The sequence below is a fragment of the Orycteropus afer genome, unplaced genomic scaffold (genome assembly GCF_000298275.1).
Source record: "Orycteropus afer afer isolate SDZICR_OR568_19922 unplaced genomic scaffold, OryAfe1.0 scaffold00185, whole genome shotgun sequence".
In the NCBI taxonomy this organism is placed as follows: domain Eukaryota; kingdom Metazoa; phylum Chordata; class Mammalia; order Tubulidentata; family Orycteropodidae; genus Orycteropus; species Orycteropus afer.
Genome location: NW_006921772.1, coordinates 2044198 through 2067967, shown reverse-complemented (window position 1 = coordinate 2067967; position 23770 = coordinate 2044198). Strand labels below are relative to the sequence as shown.

Genomic DNA, 23770 nt, shown 5'->3' with positions numbered 1-23770 from the left:
ACAAATCAATACATAATGAACAAAGGCAACAATTTCAAAATGTGTAAGAAACAACAGACAACCTCAAATCAAACAGAAAACAGGACAAAACAATAGAAATAAAAAAACTAAACCAAACTCACTGCTATCAAGTCTATTCTGACTCATAGCAACCCCCTTTGGTTTTCCGAGGCAGTAAATCTTTATGGGAGTAGATTGCCCCATCTTCCTTCCACAGAGTGGCTGGTGAATTTGAACCACCATCCTTCACAGAAGTAAAAGCCCAGGCTAAAGAATTATCTATCATGGAAGAAGAAAAACAATAGAACTATTGGAGAAGGAATTCAGAAAGTATATATGTAAGACTCTCCAAGAGCTCAAGGAAACCATGAACAGAATTAATGAGAACACAGCATAACCCAGAATGCACAGGCAGTGGAGGAGAAGCTAGATGACTGGGACCTTTTAAAAATTAAATTCTTATGTGCATCAAAAAACTTCTCCAAAAGGATAAAAAGAGAACCTACAGATTGAGAAAAAATATTTGTCTATGACATATCTGACAAAGGACTTATCTCCAAAATTTATAGAAAACTTCAACACCAAAAAGACAAAAAATCCAATTCAAAAATGGGCAAGGGACATGAACAGACACTTCACTAAAGATGGTATACTGGCGGCCAACAAACGCATAAGGGATTGCTCATGATCAGTAGCCATGAGAGAGATGTAAATCAAAATAACAATGAGATACCATCTTACCCCAGAAATAATAGCGAAATTCAACAAGACAGAAAATAACAAATGCAAGGTTACAGAGAGATTGGACCTCTCATACATTGCTGGTGGGATTGCAAAATGGTACAAACATTGAGGAAAAACTACAAAATAGTCACACACATTACAGAAGCAACAAGACAGAGTTGGAGTAACCTCTCAGAGACAACCATACACCTTGAGAGAGAATCATAGGGCCTGCCAACTCAGGACCATAGTCTGGGGGGACACCAGACTCAACTGGCACAACATAGTACATGAAAACTTGTTCCACAGCTTCCTTTGGTGAGTAGCGACTGGGGTCTTAAAAGCTTTTGAGCAGCTATCTGAGATGTAAATCATCTGAAGCAAAGGAGAGTGAAGAAAATCAAAAGCATCTGGAAACAATTAGTCCAAGAATATGATGGACTCTGAGACCAGAAGAGCTAGATGATGCCTGGCTACCAATGTCAACCACTTGGAAAAGGGATCAAACCCAGAGATCCTGGATGCAGTGGGAGGAAAAATGTGGAACAAAATCTAAAAGCACAAAAATGACCAGAATTCCTTGTCAGAATGGATGGAGTCCATTGGAACCCCCAAGACTATGGTCCCAGGTTACCCTTTGGGCCTAGAATTGAACTCACTCCCATGGATTGGCTCTCAGCTCAACACTAGAAAGACAGACATTCAGAACATCTATCCCAAGGAGATGCACCCACCTACTGTAGAGAGATACACTCCTTAGAGCAATCGGCCATGGGGCACCAGAGGGACAGCATTCACATAGAGGGAGACTGGAGGGGAGGAGAGTTTGTTATGGTCGGGGATGGTAATTGGGGCATGAAATCAAAGGTATGCAAACAGTTGAATGTAAAACAAATTTTGCTCTGTAAATTTGCACCCAAAGCACAATAAGTTTTAAAATACATATGTATGTGTGTGTGTGTGTATATATATATATATATATATATATATATACATATATATGCTAAATGCAGTAAAACAAAAGTAATCTAAGTAGTCTAGCAATCTTTCAAAATATAAATGCTACATTATACATCTCACCTACTTTGGTCATGTTGTCAGAAGGAACCATTCTCTGGAGGAGGATATCATGCTTGGTAAAGTGGAGGGTCAATGAAAAAGAGGAAGGCCCTCAACGAAATGGATAGACAACAGTGGCTGTAGCGATGGGCTCAGGTATAGCAACGATCATGAGGCTGGCACAAGACTGGTCAGTGTTTCATTCTGCTGTGCATAGGGTCACTATGAGTCAGAGATGACTCGATGGCACCTAACAACAACAACAACATCATTATACACCAGGAAACACAAAGGAATTCCAGCAGTATATCCAGCAAGAGCCCTCTTTTGGGGAAAAAAAAAAAAATTAAATTCAGACAACTGAAATACAAAGTAAAGTAAAGGTAAATGACATTAGGGATAGGATTAGATCAAGATGACAGACTTTGTAGCCTCAGATTCTAGAAAAGAAACTACAATTTTTAAAATCCAGTTTTTAAAATCCTAACTGAGTATTACTCTTGTTCTTGTTTTAAATTTTCCTTAATAACTTTTTGTTTTAGTCTAATTTAAATACCTATACCAGCATAGTGGCTAAGGCACTTGACTGCTAACCAGAAGGCTGGTTGTTCAAATCCACCAGCCACTCCTCAGAAGGAAGATGGGCAATCTACTTCCGTAGTGATACTGCCTCGGAAAGCCAAGGAGGGGTCTCTATGAGTTGGGTCCGACTCAACGGCATATAACAACAACAACAACATACCAAGACACATCGTGGTGAATTTCAGAACACATAAGAACAAAGTGAAGTCCTTAAGGCTTCTACAGAAAAAAAGCCACTCAAAAGAACTCATTGCCATCGAGTTGATTCCGACTCATAGTTACCCCCCATTGGGTTTCCAAGAATGTAAATCTTTATAGAAAACCAGGTTCCTGAAAATGAGCAGTAATAATGAGAAAGAAAACAATGGCACAGTATTTTCAAAACATTGTAGAGGGAAATAATTTTGAACTTAACTCCTATACTCTATCAAGTATAGGGGTAAAAAAAGACATAATCAGAAATAAAACTGTTATTATTGCCACCCACATACCCTGTCTGAAATAATTACCAAATGATATATTCTAATATACTTAAAAAAAATTAATCCAAGAGGAAGTGCATAATAAGCAAAGAAACCAGTAAACCTCATTATTTAACCTAAATAGATTTTCATAGTAGACATAAAAAATATTCATAACAACCCAAAATTTGTAGAGAATATGAACCTGAGGGGTAGCACTGGGAGATAGCAAAGAGAAATAAATTAATGCCAAAGTACATAGTACAGCCAGAGGACTTATAAACAGATACTTCTTGACATTAATAGAAAAGTAACCTTTAAGATGTGTTGAGTGTGTCAACAAATTAATCTAAATGAAATGAATGAATTCCTAGAAGCACAGAAATTACCTAAATGGACTTCAAAAGAGATAATCTCAATAAAAGTCTAGCAAGTAAAGATATTGACTACATAATAAGAAAACTTCCACTATCTTCAAAAAAAAAAAAAAACCAGAACAAAATGACTTCACCTGGTAAATTCTACCAACCATTTAAAGAAAAATTAACAAGAGTTCTTCTCAAACTCTTCAAAAATACAAAAGAGGAAGGAAGTCTTTCTAACTCATTCTGTGGTACCAAAATTACCCTATACCAAGACACATTGTGGTGAATTTCAGAACACGTAAGAATAAAGTGAAAATCCTTAAGGCTTCTACGAGAAGCCAGATAAAGGCATCAAAAGGAAAGAAAATGACAGACTAATATCCTTTATGAATATATATGAAAAATCCTGAACAAAATATTAGCAAACCAAATCTAACAGCATATTAAAAGGATTATACACCATGGCCAAGTGGGAGTCATCCCAAGAATTCAAGTGTGTTCGACATAAGAAAATCAGCAATGCAATACAAAGGAAAAAATAGAAGAAAGAGGGAAAAAAATACCCAAAATCATTTCATTTGATATAGAAAAGGCATTTGACAAAATCCCACACCCTTCTTCATAAAAACATATTTGACAAAATCCCACACCCTTCTTCATAAAAACACTTAGCAAACTAGGAAAGGAAGGGAACTTTCATAACGTGGTAAAGTATGTATGAAAAACCCACAGCTAACCACAATGAGTGACTACCTCACCACCATTAGAATGGAAATGATAAAAGTAAATAAAAAGGAAAGCAAAAGATGTTGGCAAGGTTGTGGAGAAACTGGAACCCTCTTCCATTGTTGGTGGGAATGTGAAATGGCACAGCTGCTGTGGAAAACAGTTTGGTGCATCCTCAAAGAGTTGAACATGTAACTCCCTTATGACCAAACAATCACAATTCTAAATATATACCCACAAGCAGTGAAAGCAGAACACAAACAGAAACGTGTACACTAGTGTTCATTGCAGCACTTTTTCTAATACTTGAAATATAGAAACAACCAAAATGTCCATCAGCAGATGAATGGGTAAACAAAATGTTGTATATACGTACAAAGGAATATTACTCAGCCATGAGGAGAAATGAAGTTCTGATGCATGTCAATACCTGGATGAATCTTGAAAACATTATGCTATATGATCTGACTTATATAAAATAAACCAATATATAAAAACAAAAGAGTGTAAGTGGTTAACAGAGGAGGGGGGAAAGGCGAGTTCTTGTTTAGTAGGCATTGAGTTTATATTAATAGTGGTGGAATAATTTGGAAAAGTATCGGAATAATGGTTGCACAACACTGAATTATACATGTAGAAATTGTTGATGTGACCAATGTTGTGTATTAAAAAAAAAAAAAAAAAACCCACAGCTAATGTCATACTTAATTGTGAAAACTTGAAAGCTTTCCCCTATGATGGAAAAAAAAAAAAAAAAGGGTTTTACCCCCTTTCACCATGGCTAGTCAACAGTGTACTAGAAGTTTTAGCCAAATCAGTTAGGCAAGAAAGAGAAATAAAAGGCAGTCAAGTTGGAAAAGAAGTAAATCTACTTTTCATTCACAATAACATGATCCAATATATAGACTATCCCACAATATCCAGAAGAATAATACTAGAGCTTATGAATGAATTCACCAAAGTCTCAGGGTGCAAAGTCAACACACCAAAAATTGTCTTTATGTATACCAGCAATGAATAATCCAAAAATGAAATTAAGAAAACAATTCCATTCACAATAGCATCTACAAGAATAAAATGCCTAGGAATATCTTAAAAGTCTTGTTCATGGCCACTAAAAACACTGTTGAAAGAAACTGAAGAATACCATGGATTGGAAAGCTTATTGTTGTTAAGATGGCAGTACAATCTGAAGCATTCTGCAGATTTAATGCAATCCCTATCAAAATTCCCAACAGATGTTTTCTCAGAAATGAAAAAGCTGATCCTGAAATTTGTGAACTACAATGGGCCTGAACAGTCAAAACTATCTTGAAAAAGAAGACAGAGTTGAAGGACCCACTTTTAAAACTTACTATGTTGTTAGGTGCCAGTCGAGTCATTTCTGACTCATAGCAACCTCAGACACAGCAGAACGAAACACCACCCGATCCTGCGCCAGCTCCATGATCCTTGCTATACTTGAGCCCATTGTCGCAGCCACCGTGTCAATCCATCTCGTCGAAGGCCTTCCCCTCCTTCGTCGACCCTCCACCTTACCAAGCATGACATCCTTCTCCAGGGAATGGTCCCCTTACTATAAACTTACTATGCTGTTGTTGTTGTTGTTATGTGCCCTCGAGTCGGGCCTGACTCATAGCGACCCCTCCTTAGGTTTCCGAGGCGGTATCATTACGGAAGTAGATTGCCCAACCTTTCTTCCAAGGAGTGGCTGCTGGGTTTGAACCGCCAGCCTTCTGGTTAGCAGTCAAGTGCCTTAGGCACTATACTACCAGAGCTCCTAAACTTACTATAAGGCTACAGTAATCATAACAGTGTACTACTGAATAAGGACAGACATGCAGACAAATGGAAGAAATGTGAGGTCAGAAATAAACGCATTCATCTATGGCTAATTTATTTATTTATTTATTTATTTATTTTACAAGAGTGCTGTTCTGACAAGAATATACCATACCACAGATGGGATTGCCTTAACAAAGAGGAGTTTATTCTTTCACAAGTTTGGAGGCTTTAAGTCCAAGTTCAAAGTGCCAGGCTCTAGGGGCTGTGTGAAAGCCCCTCAACCTTGGGCTTCAGCTCTACCTCTTGCTCCAGGCCCACTGAAGCTAGAGGCATCTCTTCACTCAGGAAGCTACTGGCTGCTGAGGCTAACAAGCCCAAGGTCGACAAATGAAATGGCACACTCCCGATGTTATCAAACCACACGACAGGACATTAATTCAAGTCCATTGTAAGTCCCAGGGTCAGCAGAGCTTGGCAGGCTGCTGAACAACAACATGGCTACGTGCAGGGTCCAAGCGTGCCATAAACTAGAGACCATTCCCAAAACTGTTTCTTATATATGGGAAGCAGACCCCATACTCAGAGGCAGCTACTCAGCTGCTCCCAGTAGATTCCACTATGGAGTTGATTACCAGTCTCATCATGGGGAATACTACATCCAGCTGCCCACCACTCAACCAGGCCCAGCCAAGTTGACACAGAAACTTAAACACCACAGGTGCCTAGAACATTCAATTGGGAAAGAATAGTTTGTTTAACAAATGGTGTTGGAAGAACTGACATCCGCATGCAAAAGAATTAAGTTTGACCCCTACTTCACACCATATACACATATTAATTCAAATTGGAACAATGTCCTAAATATAAGACCTAAAACCATAGAAATCATAGAAAAGAACATCATAAATCTTCATGACCTTGGCTTTAGCAATGGATTCTTAGATATGACACTAGAAAGTATAAGCAACAAAAGAAAACAAAGTAAATTTGACTTAATCAAAATTAAAAACTTTTTTGCATCAAAGACTATTATCAGGAAAGTGAGAAGACAACCTACAGATGGGAGAAAATATTTGTAAATCATGCTCTCTTTTAAGGATTTAATATCTAGAATATGTAAAGAAGTTCTACAACTCAGTAACAAAAAGACAACTCAGTTATAAAATGAGCAAAGGATTTTAATAGACATTTCTCCAAAGACATAGAAATGGTCAATAAGGACATGAAAAGATGTTCAGCACCATTAGTCACTAGGGAAATACAAGTCAAAACCACGATGAGATACCACTTCATACTCACTAGAATAGCTGTTAGTGAAATAATGAAAAATAACAAGAGTTTGGGAGGATGTGGAGAAATTGGAACCCTTGTGCATTACTGGTGGAATTGTAAAATGGTGCAGCCACTATGGAAAATAGTGTGACAGTTCCTCAAAAATTAAACATAAAATTAACATATGACCCAGCAGTTCTACTCCTAAATAGCAAAAAAAAAAAATTGAAAGCAGGAACTCAGATACTCAGAATCCATAGCCAAAAGGTGGAAACAACTCTTGTCCATCAACAGATGAATGGATAAGCAAATGTGGTACATCCATGCAATGGAATATTACTCAGCCAGAAAAGAAAATAAAGTTCTTCTATAAGCTACATGGATGAACCTTGAAAATATTATGCTAACTAAAAATAAGCTAGACACAAAAGGATAAATATTTTATGGTTGCATTTATATGAATATCTAGAATAGGTAAATTCATAGGAAGCAGGTTTGAGGTTACCAGGGTTGGGGTGTGTTACTCCTTACTGGGTAGAGTTTCTGTTGGGATGATGAAAAAAAAGTTTTGGAAACACATAATGGTGGTGATTACACACATTGTGAATATAATTAATGCCACTGAATTATACACTTAAAAGTGATTAACTTGACGTATTTTATGTTGTATATATTTTACCACAATAAAAGTTCTTAAAAATTGTTTAATGGTTGTTGTTGTATATTGCTGTCGAGTCAGAGCCGACTCCTAGGGACCCCTCCTTGGGTTTCTGAGGCAGTATCACTACAGAAGTAGATTGCCCAATTGCTACTCCAAAAAAAAAAAAAAACCTTACTGCCATCGAGTCAAATCCAACTCATAGCAACCCCCATTAGGTTTCTGAGGCTGTAAATCTTTATGGAAGTAGATTGCTCCATCTTCCTTCCGTGGAGCAGCTGGTAAATTTGAACTGCTGACCTTCTGGTTAGCAGCCAGATGCCTTATCCACTATGCCACCAGAGCTCCTTAATAGTTACTACTAAAAGAACAGAAAGAAAATGTATAACTTCGAGACATGAGTTGGGATGTGAAGGGGGCATAGAGAACTAGACTGATCTAAGAAATGCCAAGAGGTAGGTTTATTACTATTTCCCCCTATCTCTTGCTATTCTTGAATAGCAAGAGATAGGGGGAAATAGTAATTATGACACGATATAAATTGGCAGATAAGAATCCAGACATTAGTAATCATAATAAATAGGTAAATTGCTGGTTAAAAGACAAACAAATTTTTATCTTTTTAAATCAAGCTGTGTGCTTTTATAAAAAAATACACCTAAATCAAATATAGGAGCTCTGGTAGCATAGTGGCTAAGACACTTGCCTGCTAACCAGACAGCTGGCGGTTCAAACCCACCAGCCACTCCTCGGAAGGAAGGTTGGGCAATCCTACTTCCGTAGTGATACTGCCTCGGAAACCCAAGGAGGGGTCGCTATGAGTCGGGGCCGACTCGACGGCACACAACAACAACAACAAATCAAATATAATATAGGTTGAAAATAAAAAATTAGAAAAATATACTCAGGGAAAATGTTAATTGAAAGAAAGCATATGTAGCAAAATAAATACTTATTTACTTATTTTATTTATTGAGGTTGAAGGTGAAAAAATTTAAAAGTATAAAGATAAAAGGAACAGTATATCAAAGAGATGTAATTGTCATGGGCTCTCTCATGTACCTAACAAGATCGCTTAAAAAAAAAAAAAAAATGTACACAATAAGTAAGGATATAGGGAATTTAAATGAAACATTTTTGCTCTATTGGATTTATTTATCAACAATTAGAAGAGCAATACTATCTAAATTCCTTCTCCCATTAAATGCTCTCACATACTGCATACCACAGTTGCTCCTATGCCTCTCTACTCAAAATTTGTCTACGAGTTGGCCCTTTTACCCTGGCCTGTTTGGCTTTTAGTCAGCTCACCACCTCTAATCATCCCAAGCCTTTCTCTCATGTCACATAAACTGACATCCTCTTTCCCAAAGTGTTTTCCCTCCTTATCTGGCTTCTCAAGGCAAATCAATACCTTTTTGAGGCCAGTTTTCCAATTTATCAAGCAAAAGAAAGAAAGGGACTATGTTTAGAAAGAACCCACCTGGTGGGATGAGGTAAAATTAAAAAATAAATCAGTATTCACGCATGACTAGTTTTTATCCCATCACATTAGTATTTATAAAGACATTTTAAATAAGATATCATCCATTAGAAAATAATTTGTAGATTACAGTTTTACAATCTGCCCATTACTCACATCATTTGTTTTTCTAAAGATGAAAACGAATGCAGAACCAAGCCAGGAATCTGTGAAAATGGGCGTTGTACTAACATTATTGGAAGCTATAGGTGTGAGTGCAATGAAGGGTTCCAGTTAAGTTCCTCAGGCACTGAATGTCTTGGTAAGTATACAAGTCTGTTTTACTTGATAAATTAAACATCTGTTTTATGATATCATCACAGAAGAACTCTACATATATATCATCTTCTGCTAAAAAGGTCCCCTAATCTGAGTAACTCTTATACTTCTTCCTAAAGGTACACATCTATTAAAATGATGTATTTGAATATGCATGTGTCATATGCATACTTATGTGTAATGTAAATAATGATCTCAAATAGCTTTTCCAAAATTAAGATTAATTAAGCCTGATGGAAAATGTGACTTTAGTGAGTCAATAAAACTTACATCAGGAGATGATTTAATTCCAAAAGAAAATATTTGCAGTGTGAGGTAAGCTCTGCTGATACTAATGCAAAGTAAATGTAATATTTAAACAAATCCAACGAAGGTTAGTTTTTATTTTGTGATACTGAAAAATGTTTTACAAATTAATTTCTTATAGAAAATACAAATCTCAGACACTATATTGTATTTTAAAACTAAAATGCATATCATATTGTTGTTGTTGTTATGTGCATATACACCATGTTAATTATGAGCAAGTGTGCAATTACAGACGAGTAAAACTTATGGCTAAAATTGTTGCACTCATCACTTGATTTGGCACAAAAGATTACGTTTCGGCTGTATTCGTTTTTTTCAGAATGACATCATCTGTTTCAATTCCTAGGAAATTTTTAGTCAAGAAAATATATTTTATTATTATCTTCAAACTAGACCCTTACTGATACTCTTGTAATTTATAGAAAATATAACTTATAGAAAGTATATTTTTGTATTCATATTACTAAGTTTTGCTACAATGGTTCATAAAACAGTAGAGGATTTCTTTACTTATTTACATTAGAGAGACCCTTTTATTTTTATTAAAGAGATACATGCTTGGTCTAAATGTTTGAATTATCTCTTAAATTTAGAAAATAGGAGAGACTATATTCAATATCTGTCTAGCTCATAACATCACCTAGAATTTACTTCAAAAACAAAAAAATTTCTGATTCATTTGCTTATTATTTAATTTTGTTTTCATTTGAATTCTATGCAGTCGTAGTTTATTATCACTTAGCTGCTGATGGATTAAAGAAAAAAAAAGTTTACAGTATAGTATTACTGTTTGTCCAATCTAATAAATTACCTGTAGGGAAAGAAAGCTTTATGGGCTTATCTCAATCAAAACTTTATAATCACTAAGCTGTGTTAAGTGGTTTGTCTATCCATAGAGAATACTTATTTTAAAATCATTGCTAAGAGGAAAGCATATTGACTACACTATTTTACTTGAAAACCAGGATAATGAAAAGTGTTAGTTCCACGGCATTTATGTTCATTTTCTACTTTGTCATTTCAGACAATCGACAAGGACTCTGCTTTGCAGAGGTATTGCAGACCATGTGTCAAATGGCATCCAGCAGCCGCAATCTTGTCACCAAGTCAGAATGTTGCTGTGATGGTGGGCGAGGCTGGGGCCACCAGTGTGAGCTTTGCCCACTTCCTGGAACTGCCCAGTATAAAAAAATATGTCCTCATGGCCCAGGATACACTACTGATGGAAGAGGTAAGAAATTGAGGAAATTCATACATATTAGCAATTCAGTGAACTTAGTTAATTCAGATTAATATTAGGAACTCTGGTGGTGTAGTGCCTAAGGCATCTGACTGCTAACCAGAAGGCTGGCAGTTCAAACCCACCAGCCACTCCTCAGAAAAAAAGACTGGGCAAACTTCAGTAGAGATACTGCCTCAGAAAACCAAGGAGAGGTCGCTATGAGTCGGAATCAACTCAATGGCAGTGAGTTTGGTTTTTTGTTTTTCTTGAAATATGAAGGAAATGTGAGAAAAAAAGTAAAATAATAATAGCTGCAGTATCCTTTCACAATGGCTGATAGTATGCATATATGTATATTTGTGCATATTTAGAAAACATGTTATGCTATTGCTATAGACACTTTAGAAGATTTAATGTTCATATTAAACCTAACAGAGAAAATTTATTATTACTATTCCTGTTTTAACAGGTAAGGAAATTGAAGCACAAAGCCAAGATTATAATATGTAGTTTGCCCAAAGTTACACTCTTTTTAAGGGACAGACCCAGGAATGGAGCAAATGTGTCTGATCCCAAAGGCCGTGCTTGTAACTTTCAAAGTGTACTTGCTTTATTTAAATGAATAGTGTATATTTGTTTTGGATGTACACAGGAACACATTCTGTTTGGAACTTGTTTATCAGTTACCAAGTCTCTTAATTAACTATATTTTCTGTTTTTTGTATAACCACTTAGTGTACCAGTGTCTTTAAAAGTACCATTTTCTTCCACCACTATATAAAGTCCTCACCTTATGCATAATTGTTTTGCTAATGAAATCCTTTCTTCAGGATCTAATACAAGTGTGAATTTGAGGCCATCTATGGGAAATTATCACAAATTCTGAATTAGTTGAACTTCAAAAAGTAGCTTTCTATATCTCAAAAATCATTCACATTTAGATTGCAAAATTAGTTTTAAATGGAGCTTTCAACACAGACTTCCTTTGCTAATTTTCTCCCATCACAGCAAATTATTTTTCCAGATAATGAAAGGTACTCCATCACTATTACGAATGTTGGCTGTTCATCAGCTCATCTCAGTTATTTAATTTCTCTCAGTTTTTAAGCAGTCTTACACTGGAAATATTACATTTGCATTTGGTTTTTTTGATTCGCAGATATCGATGAATGTAAAGTCATGCCAAACCTCTGCACAAATGGTCAGTGCATCAACACTATGGGCTCATTCCGATGCTTCTGCAAGGTGGGCTACACCACAGACATCAGTGGAACTTCTTGTGTAGGTAAGGCGAGACACTCAACGTCTGGGGACTTGTTTCCTATCAGTCATTTACTATTAATGGAGTATCTTTACTAAGAGGCTTTGGAGTGCACATTTTATTAAAATGGTGCAATTCCTCTCAATAATGCAGTTCTTACTGACAGCATAGTTGCCTTTTGTCCAACATTGTGGGAAACTGACCATTCAGTTTATCAAAAAAAAAGTTTCTTTAACTCACTGCAATCAGATCCAACTCATAGCGACCCCTCCTTGGGTTTCTGAGGCAGTATGACTATGGAAGTAGATAGTCCAATCCTCCTTCTAAGAAGTGGCAGGTGGGTTTGAACCACCAGCCTTCTGGTTAGCAGTCAAGTGCCTTAGGCAGTACGCCACCAGGGTTCCTTTTGAATCATAGGAACTTTAAAAACTGTACTTGCAGATTTTTTTATTTTAACTTAAAAGAGATACATGCAGTTTATTTGGTATATTCTTGATGGATAACAAGAACTTTCGATTATGGATTTGTGTGGTTGGGTATACAGGCATACTTTATTTTATTGTACTTTGCTTTACTGTACTTCACAGATACTGGGTTTTTTACAGATTGAAGGTTTGTGGCAACCCTGAGTCAGCAAGTCTGTTGACACCATTTTTCCAATGGCATGTGCTCACTTTGTGTCTCTGTGTCACATTTTAGGCATTCTCAGAATATATCAAACTTCTTTATAATGCTGTTACACACTTAATAGACTACAGTATAGTGTTAACATCACTTTTAGGTGCACTGGGAATCCAAACAATTCATGTGACTTGCTTTATTGTGATACTCACTTTATTGTGGTAGTCTAAACCAAACCTGCAGTATTTCTGAGGTATGCTTATATAGAAAGAATGCTTTTTGTATGTTCTTCATCACATTTTTTTCCCTAAGATATACTAATTAAGAATCATCTAAAATTTCCATTTGCAAAGCAATTATTCGTATAAAATTCTTCTAAATTATTACAATTTATTTTTCTAATTTTTTTTTTTTCGTCTCACCCACACCATTCTATGATAGTTTGGTGGGTGTTGGGTGAGGGGGACTTGCTTTTATTGAGTCTTTCCAAAAGCATTCAACTTGGTTTTCATTGTTGTTGTTGCTGTTATGTGCCATGGTTTTCATTAGAGAAAAAAAAAACTTTTTGCCCTCCTATTCATCAGCTTATGTGCAATTCCAGTTGGTATACCTAACATAAAATAATTAGAACAACCAAACTGAATCTTGGTGAGCATTCAACTCACATGGTGAAATAGAAGGGCATGGGAGTAAATAGATGAACTTTCAGCATTCTCTTGGATCAAACAGTACATTTTACAGAGGAAACTGAGATTGTCTGCTGTGAGAGTCCTAGCAGGAAAGAGATGGCACACTCAAATGAAGACAGTTGAAGGAGGGCTTAACAAAGGGCCTATCTATAAAAGCATGGGCAGTGTAGAGAAACCATTTGGATGGTGCTGTGTGCTGAAGCTGTTATCACCCATGGGCTAAAAGAAAAATTCTTGTAGTTGTTAAGTGCCATTGATTAAGTTCTGACTCATAGTGACCCTACATACAACAGAATGAAACACTTCCTGGTCCTGCACCATCCTCACAGTCTATTTTGAGTGCATTCCAACCTCAGGCACTCATCTTTCAGCACTCTATCAGGTAGTGTTCCATTGCTAGCCATAAGGTATTCACTGGCAAATTTTCTTCGGAAGTACATTCCCAGTCCTTCATAGTCTGTCTTAGTCTGGAAGCTCTGCTGAAACCTTTCCACCATGGGTAATCGGCTAGTACTTGAAATACTGGTGGCAGAGCTTCCAGCATCATAGCGACACGTAAGCCACCGCAGACAACAAACTCACAGATGAGTGACAATATTGAGTGAGATCACCCTGTTGACCGGAATAGGTGGTTAGAAAAGAGGGAGAGGTTATTGGAACCTCGAGGTAGAAAGCTATGCCTTGAGAGAAGCTGTGGTCTCTGGTCACATGACACAACCAGCCTGTGTCCACTTTGCAGGGAGGGATTTGAGAGAATAAGGACCAAACAGAAGGCAAAGTACAAGAGAACTTTCTGATGGAGTTCCCACTGGTTAGCCTCTTGGTCTGAGAACAGAGTGGAGGAGAGTAAGGAATAGATCTGGAGGAGAAAGTGGGAGACTTCTAGTACAGTTTTACCTGGCAAGATGGTTAGGGGAACATCAGTTAAGAGAATTATTAAAAAGAACATCTCCCACGTCCAGGCGTCAAATAAATTAGTAAGTTATTTTAAGTTTAGTAGGAGTTCCTGGGTGGTACAAACCATTAACACACTCAGCTACTACTGAGAAGGTTGGTGGTTCGAATCCACCCAGAAGGGCCTTGGAAGAAAAGCCTGGTAATCTGCTTCCAAAAGATCACAACCATTGAAAACCTTACGGACCTCAATTCTACTCTGAAATACGTGGGTGTGCCATAAGTTGGAGTCAACTCAATGGCAACTGATAAGTTTAATTGGTGATTCCCAAATTGTACACAAAAGTACATTAATAATGAAGAATTCAGTGGGAGGGTTTTTGAACCCAGACATTTTCCTAGATATTGTAATGTTTATACTAGGACCACAGAGTGATCTATATAAAGTAAATCAGTATATAATAGAGAAAAGCATTCTCTGCATCATTTCTCTCTAATTGCTTTCTATTTTTTTAAAATTGAAGAAGAAAAGCAAAAAAAAAAAAAATTGTATGAGACTATGAAGGGAGGAAAGAGGCAGGTTATTTCTTTTCACCAGGATATTCATCTTGACATCACTTTTTAGATCTTGATGAATGTTCCCAGTCCCCAAAACCATGCAACTTCATTTGCAAGAACACTGAAGGGAGTTACCAGTGTTCCTGTCCAAGGGGCTATGTCCTGCAAGAGGATGGAAAGACATGCAAAGGTGAGTGACAGAACTGGCAGTTGTGACCTATACTCTGTTCTCTCAGCCTCAGATGGTAGAGAGTCAAGGATTATAGCGTTTGCATCACCTTCATTAAAATGTGTCTCATTGTAGTGGCCATTTTATTACTCATAGAAGGCAGAGAGAATTAAAACCCAAGTTGCCATGATTTGCCTCCTACAACAACCAACACAGATTTTTGGAAAATGAAGTAAAACCAAACAAAGCAAAATTTTGGTGAGGGGAGAGACATTGAAAAAAATAACTAAGATTTTGTTGTTGTTGTTTACCTCATATTTCATTTCTGTAAACTATCTTTATTATTCTGCATTTACTGCAGAAAATTGAAAATGAATGGGTCAGTTAAATTTTTTCTTATGTAGTGTTAAATTAGGAGCTCTGGTGGAATAGTGTCTAAGGCATTTGACTGCTAACCAGAAGGCTGGCAGTTCAAACCCCCCAGCCACACCTTGGAAGGTAGACTGGGCAATCTACTTCTTCTGTAGAGATACCATGGAACCAACTTGACGGCAGTGAGTTTGGTTTGGTTTTGGTTTAGTGTTAAATTACTTATCAAGCAGAATTTAAAATTAAACTAGCTTTAATACCATATTCATATATTCAGTTTTATAGTAAACCTCATCGGTATGAAATTAATAAACTGAAGAAATTCCTCATTATATTTTGTAAATATAGATTATTCTCAATAAAATGTGGTTTTGTTTCCAAGAAATACAAAAAACTAAGATATGAAAAAATACAGCTTTTCTCTTGGCCCTTTTCAATGAGCAAACAGGCTCAGTGTAATTTAGGACATTGTTTATAAATTAGTACAACTGAAGTATGTTTTTTAAGCTATACAATAACAAATTAGTTTTGTCAATATCTTAATTAGCTTGGTAAATTTACTCTAAATACCTTTTCTCAATGTAAGCTTCAATGTGACCCAAATCAGAGTTTATATTTCCTTATAAGCAGAGACCAAATGAATACCACTTATGATTAGAATTATATATGCTATATTTTTGCTACCTCTGATATTAATGATGGTGTTTTCATTTGGATGTGGAGACTCTGACTGGGCCTTTATGAATTTCCATATTCTCTTTGATTTTTATTTATTCTCCTTTAACAGGACTAAATAGCCATGTGCAAAACTTAATTAAATGCAGGAACTATAAGCTTTGGTCATTAGCTTTGAGAACAGTTCATGGAAACCACTGTGATTCAGCTATTCAATTTCTCATTTAAAAAAAAAAAAAAAAAACCTTTATGTTACATACGGCCTTAGTCATAGTATTTATGTTGCTTATTTGTGTGAAAAGACACTGCCAAATGCATATGGAAGGCTATAACACTTTAGCAAAAATCTAGACAAAATTCTCCCTCTAGCACAATTTCCTGTGACTTGATAAGATTGAATGTGTGGCCAGATAACTCTGCTCTGATTTTCACTAGCTTCTTTGTAATTTAATTTTAGACCTCGATGAATGTCAAACCAAACAACACAACTGCCAGTTCCTCTGTGTCAACACCCTGGGGGGATTTACCTGTAAATGTCCTCCTGGTTTCACACAGCATCACACTGCTTGTATTGGTAAGCCAAAATTGCAAGTGGGAATTTTACAGACTTCTGGTAGATTCATAAAAATTGTATTTAAAATGATATATAGAATTATGTGCCAGTACTAGGAAAAAAGGCCTGGCAATCTACTTCCGAAAATTAGACAGTGGAAACCTATAGCTCACAACAGAATGTTGTCTAATATACTGCTGGAAGACGAGCCTCCTGGGTTGAAGGGAATTACATGAGAGCTGCAACAGTATACTCAGACATGCCAACAATCTTGTAGATGGCTCAGGACCAGGTGACATTTAGTGCTGTTATACGTAATAATGTTGTCATGACTCAGAGCCAACTCACTGGCAGCTAACACCAACAAAAACCTATATTTAAAACTAGTACCCCATAATTAGTGATCCAAAAAATTTGCTAACAATATCGCAGTGTTTCTGTATTTTAGACTTTTTTTAGAAAATTAAAGCATATTCCTTTATATTGCCTTCTAAATATAACACAACCATGTATGTTCAGATAAAAATATTTTTAAAGGCTTGCTGTGATTTAGAACATAGTAGCATAGTGCATAAGGCACTTGACTGCTAACCAGAAAGCTGGCGGTTCAAACCCACCACCCATTCCTCGGAAGGAAGGTTGGGCAATCTACTTCCGTAGTGATACTGCCTTGGCAACCCAAGGAGGGGTCGCTGTGAGTCAGGTCTGACTCGACAGCACATAACAACAACCACCACCACCTGCTGGAGTGTGTTTTATATTAGAAGACATATATTTTAGGGGCCTTTTAGTCTGTCTTTATCCAAAATCATGTCCACAGTTGCCCCAACACATCTTAATTTCAAACCTCTTAAAATACTCTTTTCCTCTCCAGTTTTGCTCTTAACATGGCATTGAATTCTAGCATAAAGGTCCTTAAAAAGGCTGTTTTCACATTATGTAGTTTCCATAATGTTTCATATTTAAATTTCTACTTCATATAGTGAAATTAAAGTCATGTAATAATTAGAAAGTTTGATGTTCTCTTCCTTTCACACTTTCCTAGACAACAACGAATGTGGGTCTCAGCCTTCACTTTGTGGAGCAAAGGGGATCTGTCAGAACACACCTGGAAGTTTTAGCTGTGAGTGCCAAAGAGGGTTCTCCCTTGATGCCACTGGTCTGAACTGTGAAGGTGAGTTTATTTGCTCAAAAATCCTTAATTAAATACAGCTTTTTTTTTTTTCCAAATTTCTAAACCACTAAGGGAGAAACTGCCAAAAAAAAAAAAAAATGTAATAAAATATGACCCAGTAATTGATTTTTATGCTTAAATTTTCATATATCATTTTGGAGGCATCATTCAAGGATGAGACAAATATTCTGTAATTCTTTATCAACAAAGTGAAAAGAAAACCTACAGAATGGGAGAAAATTTTGGGGAACCATATGTTAGATATAGTCTGAATATCCAAAATATATATAAAACTTTTACAACTTAACAAAAAGACAAAAAGCCCAATCAAAAAATGGGCAAAGGAATTGGACATTTCACAAAGAGAATATTTAAATGACTCAATATTGTTAACCATTGTTATTGTACACCATCAAGTCAATTCAGACTCTCATAGCAACAGTACAGGACAGAGTAGAATGCCCTGTTGGGCTTCCTAGGCTGTAATCTTTACAGGAGCAGACTGCCACATCTTTTTTCTGAACAGTGGCTGGGGGATTCGAACCACCGATGTTTCAGTTAGCACCCAGAGTGTTTAATCACGGTGTACTAGAGCTCTGTCATTAGCCATGAGGGAGATGCAAGTTAAAACCACAATGAAATATCACTTCAACCTCATGAGAATGGTAATGATCAAAAAAAAAAAAGTACAGAACAGCAGCTGTTGATGAGGTTGTGCTGAAACTGGAACCCTCATCCGTTGCTAGTGGGACTGTAAAATGATGCAGTCATTGTGGAAAACAGATTATTGCTACCCAAAATGTTGACATAGGATTACCATTTGACCCCAGTAATCCCAGTCTTAGGTATGTACCCAGGAGAATTAAAGGCAGGAACACCAACAGAAACCTGTATGCCAGTGTTCATTGCAGCACTTTTCACAGTAGCAAAAGTATGGAAACCAAAATGTCCATCAACAGATGAATGGATAAACAAAATGTGATATATACAGAAAGTGTATATACCATAAAGAGAGAGAGAGTCCTAATGCATGCCACAATATGAATGAACCTTGAAAACATTATGCTGAGTGAAATAAATCACTTGTTAAAAGGACAAATATTGTGTGATCTCATTTATATGAAAAAAGCAAATACATGGAAAGCAAAGATGGTTACCAGGGATAGGAGGGAGAGAAAAATGGAGAGTTTTTATTTGTGGGGCATTGAGTTTGTTAATGCTGATGGGATAGTTTGGAAAAAGACAGTGATAATGGTGACACATCACGAAAAATGTCATTGAGCTGTAAATGTGGAAATGGTGTTGGCAGATGCTTCTATATGTATGTTTTCACCACAATTTAAAAAAAAGAGAGAGAAAGAAATGCTGTGATTACAAATTAACTTTTAAAGTAACAAAACTATTTACCTAATAGTTAATCAGAAAAAAAAATTGAAATTAAAAAAGGATTCTTTGTCTAATACAGCTTATAGCAGTCTATGAGTATACCAGGAAAAAAAAAAAAAAACAGTAATTTGATTTTTGTTCCATATCTAAATGTGTAAATGTTAAGTGGAAAAAGAAAACTATCATTATATAGAATTGGGAAAATGGTGAAAACTGATGGCTCTTTCCATTTTCTATGGGCCAGGTCTCCTGCTCCACTCTTTTCCCTCCAATGGGTCTTTTCCTACAATAGATATTTCCTGTGAAGGCTAAGGGAAGTGTAAGCAGGAACAGAATTAAGAATTTGCATGAAACCAATAAAATATCATATGGTTCTTCAGTATTTACACTGCAAATGCTAGCATATGATAAAATAAATGTATTAGGATTGGTGTATTTTACAAATACCATATGGCAGAGATTGTGAAACTATATACATTTCCTTTATATTTTTATATAGTATTGCAATTTATATTTTTAGTGTTTTTAATCACCCTTCCTTAATTAACTATTCTTAGAATTACATTATTTTTAAAGAATCTAATCTAAATCTAAAATAATGTTTAATGTGCTCTTTGTAGGTATTATGGGGCTTTTATATGTGCCCATTTTTAGCCAAGAAGAAACTGGTTTTAAAATTTTTAATTTTATTATTATTTTGTATTGATGTTATTGAGACCTTCAAAGTATTCTAAACCTACAGCTGCTTGCCACGTGTGAACTTAGCTCATGATCATCCACATAAGATGCCACTTATTAATTATCCGTATAAATGTGTTGCACATGCATCAGGCATGCCAATTTTATTTCACTCCTTATGGGTAGATTTCAAAGCCTCAGTTTTCATTCCAAAAGAGTATGCATATATGAACAAATAAATTATTCCATATGTGTAACAATAGTGCATCTTGTCTAAAAATAAATTTTCAAATACTTGAAAGGGATTTGCATCTAATCATTCTTCAGAGGTAATAAAAAAAATTTGCATACAAAACAAATAACAATTTAGGTATCTCTGTATACTTGTATCTTCCCAAAATTGAACATGTCAGTCACTTACGAATCTATGGAATATGTAATGCAAATATATTTATATCACTTACCAAATAAAGGATACCATATGCACTAATCAACCCAAAATACACAACGTTCATGGTTGCTGCTGTGGTGGAGTTGCTGAAATTAAGATGTTATTTAGAGCACTGAGGTGGCATGGTCTGCTGGATAGCACAAGAATGAGGTGGTTTCTTATCTCAGAACTGCTCTTTACACCATCACTGACTAATCCCCATGTGACTTGGAAAACTCACAGTATTTCTCTGTGTGTGTTTGTGTATTTCCCTGTTAATAGCTACCCACCCTAAGCTGTATTTGAAAAGTATTTAAGTAGAGGAAAGGTTACATAAAGATTTTGCTGGGCTGGTTTTTGCAGATGTTGATGAATGTGATGGAAACCACAGATGCCAGCATGGTTGCCAGAACCTCCTGGGAGGCTACAGATGCGGCTGCCCTCAAGGGTACATTCAGCATTACCAGTGGAATCAGTGTGTTGGTAAGCACGTATTTGTTACGTACAGTCTGTTTCTCTCAACTCAAAGTATCTCTGAGGAGAAAGAACAAGTAACAAAACTTTGAACTTTACATCTTTCTAAGGTTAATCCTTTTAAGTTTAGAATTCTAGAATTTAAAAAATAAGGCTTCCGAACAGTTCAGTCATGGCCAATGACACATGCATGTTGCCAAGCAACCAAAACTCTTGCATATGGGATTTTGACCTAAATAGAAAACAGACAGTGGTGCCCTGCTCAAAGGTGGTGGCTAACACACCACTTTGAGTGTGTGTCAGCTGTCACATTTTGACTAGGGTACAGCTGCCTGTTTCCTCCTCAGATCAAAATCCCATGCACAAGAGATCTGGTTACTGTGCAACACATATGCTGTACTGGCCATGACCTCAACCTTTGGAACCGGTTTGAAGCCCTATTGAAAACCTATACTTAAGACTAATGCCTGGGGACTGATACTCTACACTCATGTATGTTTGAAAATATCCATAAGAAAAGTTTGTTTTAAGTATCTAAAAGGTATTCTCACTAGAGCTTGTACAAGTTTGGATTTCTGCTCTTGTAATTTTTAAGTTTCTAAAGATGGTGTCATTTGCCAATGTCAGTTACTGTTTATCAGTAACTTCTTGATATCATTAGATTTGGAGTTGACAGATTATCCATCTATCCCCTCATAGAAATCTGAAAGGAATTCACATCGATTTAATAAGGGCAGTCCGTCACTGCTCTCCAGTCACATGGATTTAATGAAGGATGAAAAGTGTTTAAAGGTAGAAAAAGTACCTGATTACAGCAAATACTGTTGACAACTCTAAACAGAGGACAAGTAAAATAAAATATACAGATACTCACTTCTGTTCCTTGCATTGACAATATTCAAGAAATTCTGTATTTTAAAGCAATATAGATCAGAAAGAATACTATTCTCTGCTTGAATGGGCAGCTGACTTATTTAGTATATGTCTTATTTCTTGGCTTCATTTGAATGCACTTCCTAGGCACACCACCCAACACATTTTGACATCAGACACATTTAGAGGGAAAGGGGGATGGAGTCCTGCAGAAAAACGGAAGGTACTTCGTGTTTTTTTATGGAGATTGAAATTACCCCACACATCATTCAAATAGTTTACTGTGACTGATCTATTACAAAAATGAATTTTATCTTCTGTGGTCTTCTCCAAAAGAAAATTCTAATGACAATTTAGTGGACTGAGATCAAAGGAGGAAAACTAATGTTGTGAAGGTCACAACAATGCTGTAGTCTTGTTGCAGGTCAAGGACAGATGCTCTGACACACTAATAGTAGGGAAAAGCAAAAACCAGTAAGTAATCAAAAAGGACAAAGCTTTAAAGAATTATCAAAACAGTGAGTTAGGCAGTCAATCAAAATAATTCCGTAAGTTTAATTTACTTTTTTTTTTTTTCACAGAAAGAAAAATGTTGCAAGCCCCGATTTATGAATTCATAAACAGAGGCAACGTATAGGAACATATTTTAGTGTATAGGCAATAGTATTTTATAGCTATTAATATAATGTAAAACAATTTTAATATAATGCAGTGTTTATAAGATATGAGGCCCACTACTTTACTTAGTACATTTCTTGGTTTTTAGTATTATGGAACTTAAGGCAAAAGACTAATACTCTAACATTTCAAATTGTTTGAAATTAAAATAGAACTCTTTTTTTAAAGTTATCTTAGGTAGAAATGGGAATGTGTATGGAGTATCAACTGAATTTTCAAGTTTCCTAAATTTCTGCCTGTAAATGTCTAGCACAGAAATAGCTGCACAGGTTTTCACTAAATTGGGAGGCTGCTTGGAATGGTCTGACCTAAAATAAATGCTGTGTGGTCTTTCACAGGAATGCTCGTGGCCCAGTGGTTAAAGCATTCACCTGTGAACCAAAAGATCAGCTTTTGGAGCCCATCTACTGTGCTGTAGGAGAAGGATATGGCAGTCTGCTTCAGACAGATTTACAGCCTTGGAAACCCTGTGAAGCAGTTCTACCCTGTCCTTATAGGGTCACTAGAAATTATAACCAACTCGAGGGCAATGGGTTCTGTTTTCTTTTTTTGGTTGGGTCTACCTAAGGAAGGTTGGGCAATCCTACTTCCGTAGTGATACTGCCTCGGAAACCCAAGGAGGGGTCGCTGTGAGTCGGGGCCGACTCGACGGCAAATAACAACAACAACAACAACCCCAGTTTCAGTTTGTCATACTGTGGTGGCTTACATGTTGGCTATGAAGCTGGAAGCTATGCCACGAGTATTTGAAATACCAGCAGTGCCACCAAGGGTAGACAGGTGTCAGTAGAGCTTTCAGACTAAGACATACTGGAAAGAAGAAAGGGGCCATCCACTTCTCAAAAAAAAAGGGCCAATAAAAACTTTATGAATAGCAGTGAAACACTGCCTATTACTGAAAAACTTTATGAATAGCCCTGAAACATTGACTGATTTGGTACTGGAAGATGAGCCCCTCAGGTTGGAAGGAAGAACAAATCTGTCCTGGAAGAAGTGCACCCAGAATGCTCCTTGGAAGGGAGAATGGCCAGACTTAGTCTCACCTACTTTGATCATGTTTTCAGAAGGAACCATTCTCTGGAGAAAGATACCAGGCTTGGTAAAGTAGAGAGTCAGCAAAAAATGGGAAGACCCTTACAAAAACGGCAAGGAGGCCACATGTTCTGACCTCCTCTAATCCCACAAGAGGAAGACAGGATTACCAGCAGTAACCCAAGGCCTATTGCTGCAAGGCCAGACATGCTGCCTCCCTCCAGCCCTTTCACCAACCGTTCCTCCCAAAGCACCCACCACCTCTCTCCTGGGTTCAATAATTCGCTGCAGTG

At 36.6% G+C, this 23770-nt stretch overlaps 1 protein-coding gene across 1 annotated transcript in view; it reads left to right on the top strand.

The window, feature by feature from the left end:
* FBN2 (fibrillin 2) overlaps positions 1 to 23770 on the top strand; it is a 365588-nt gene that overhangs the window by 330808 nt on the left and 11010 nt on the right. Inside the window, exons 56-62 of the mRNA XM_007947457.2 lie at positions 9290 to 9415; positions 10766 to 10972; positions 12123 to 12248; positions 15054 to 15176; positions 16657 to 16773; positions 17798 to 17926; positions 20784 to 20903. Coding sequence (XP_007945648.1) covers positions 9290 to 9415; positions 10766 to 10972; positions 12123 to 12248; positions 15054 to 15176; positions 16657 to 16773; positions 17798 to 17926; positions 20784 to 20903 — 948 coding nt within the window. The remainder of the gene's footprint in view (positions 1 to 9289; positions 9416 to 10765; positions 10973 to 12122; positions 12249 to 15053; positions 15177 to 16656; positions 16774 to 17797; positions 17927 to 20783; positions 20904 to 23770) is intronic.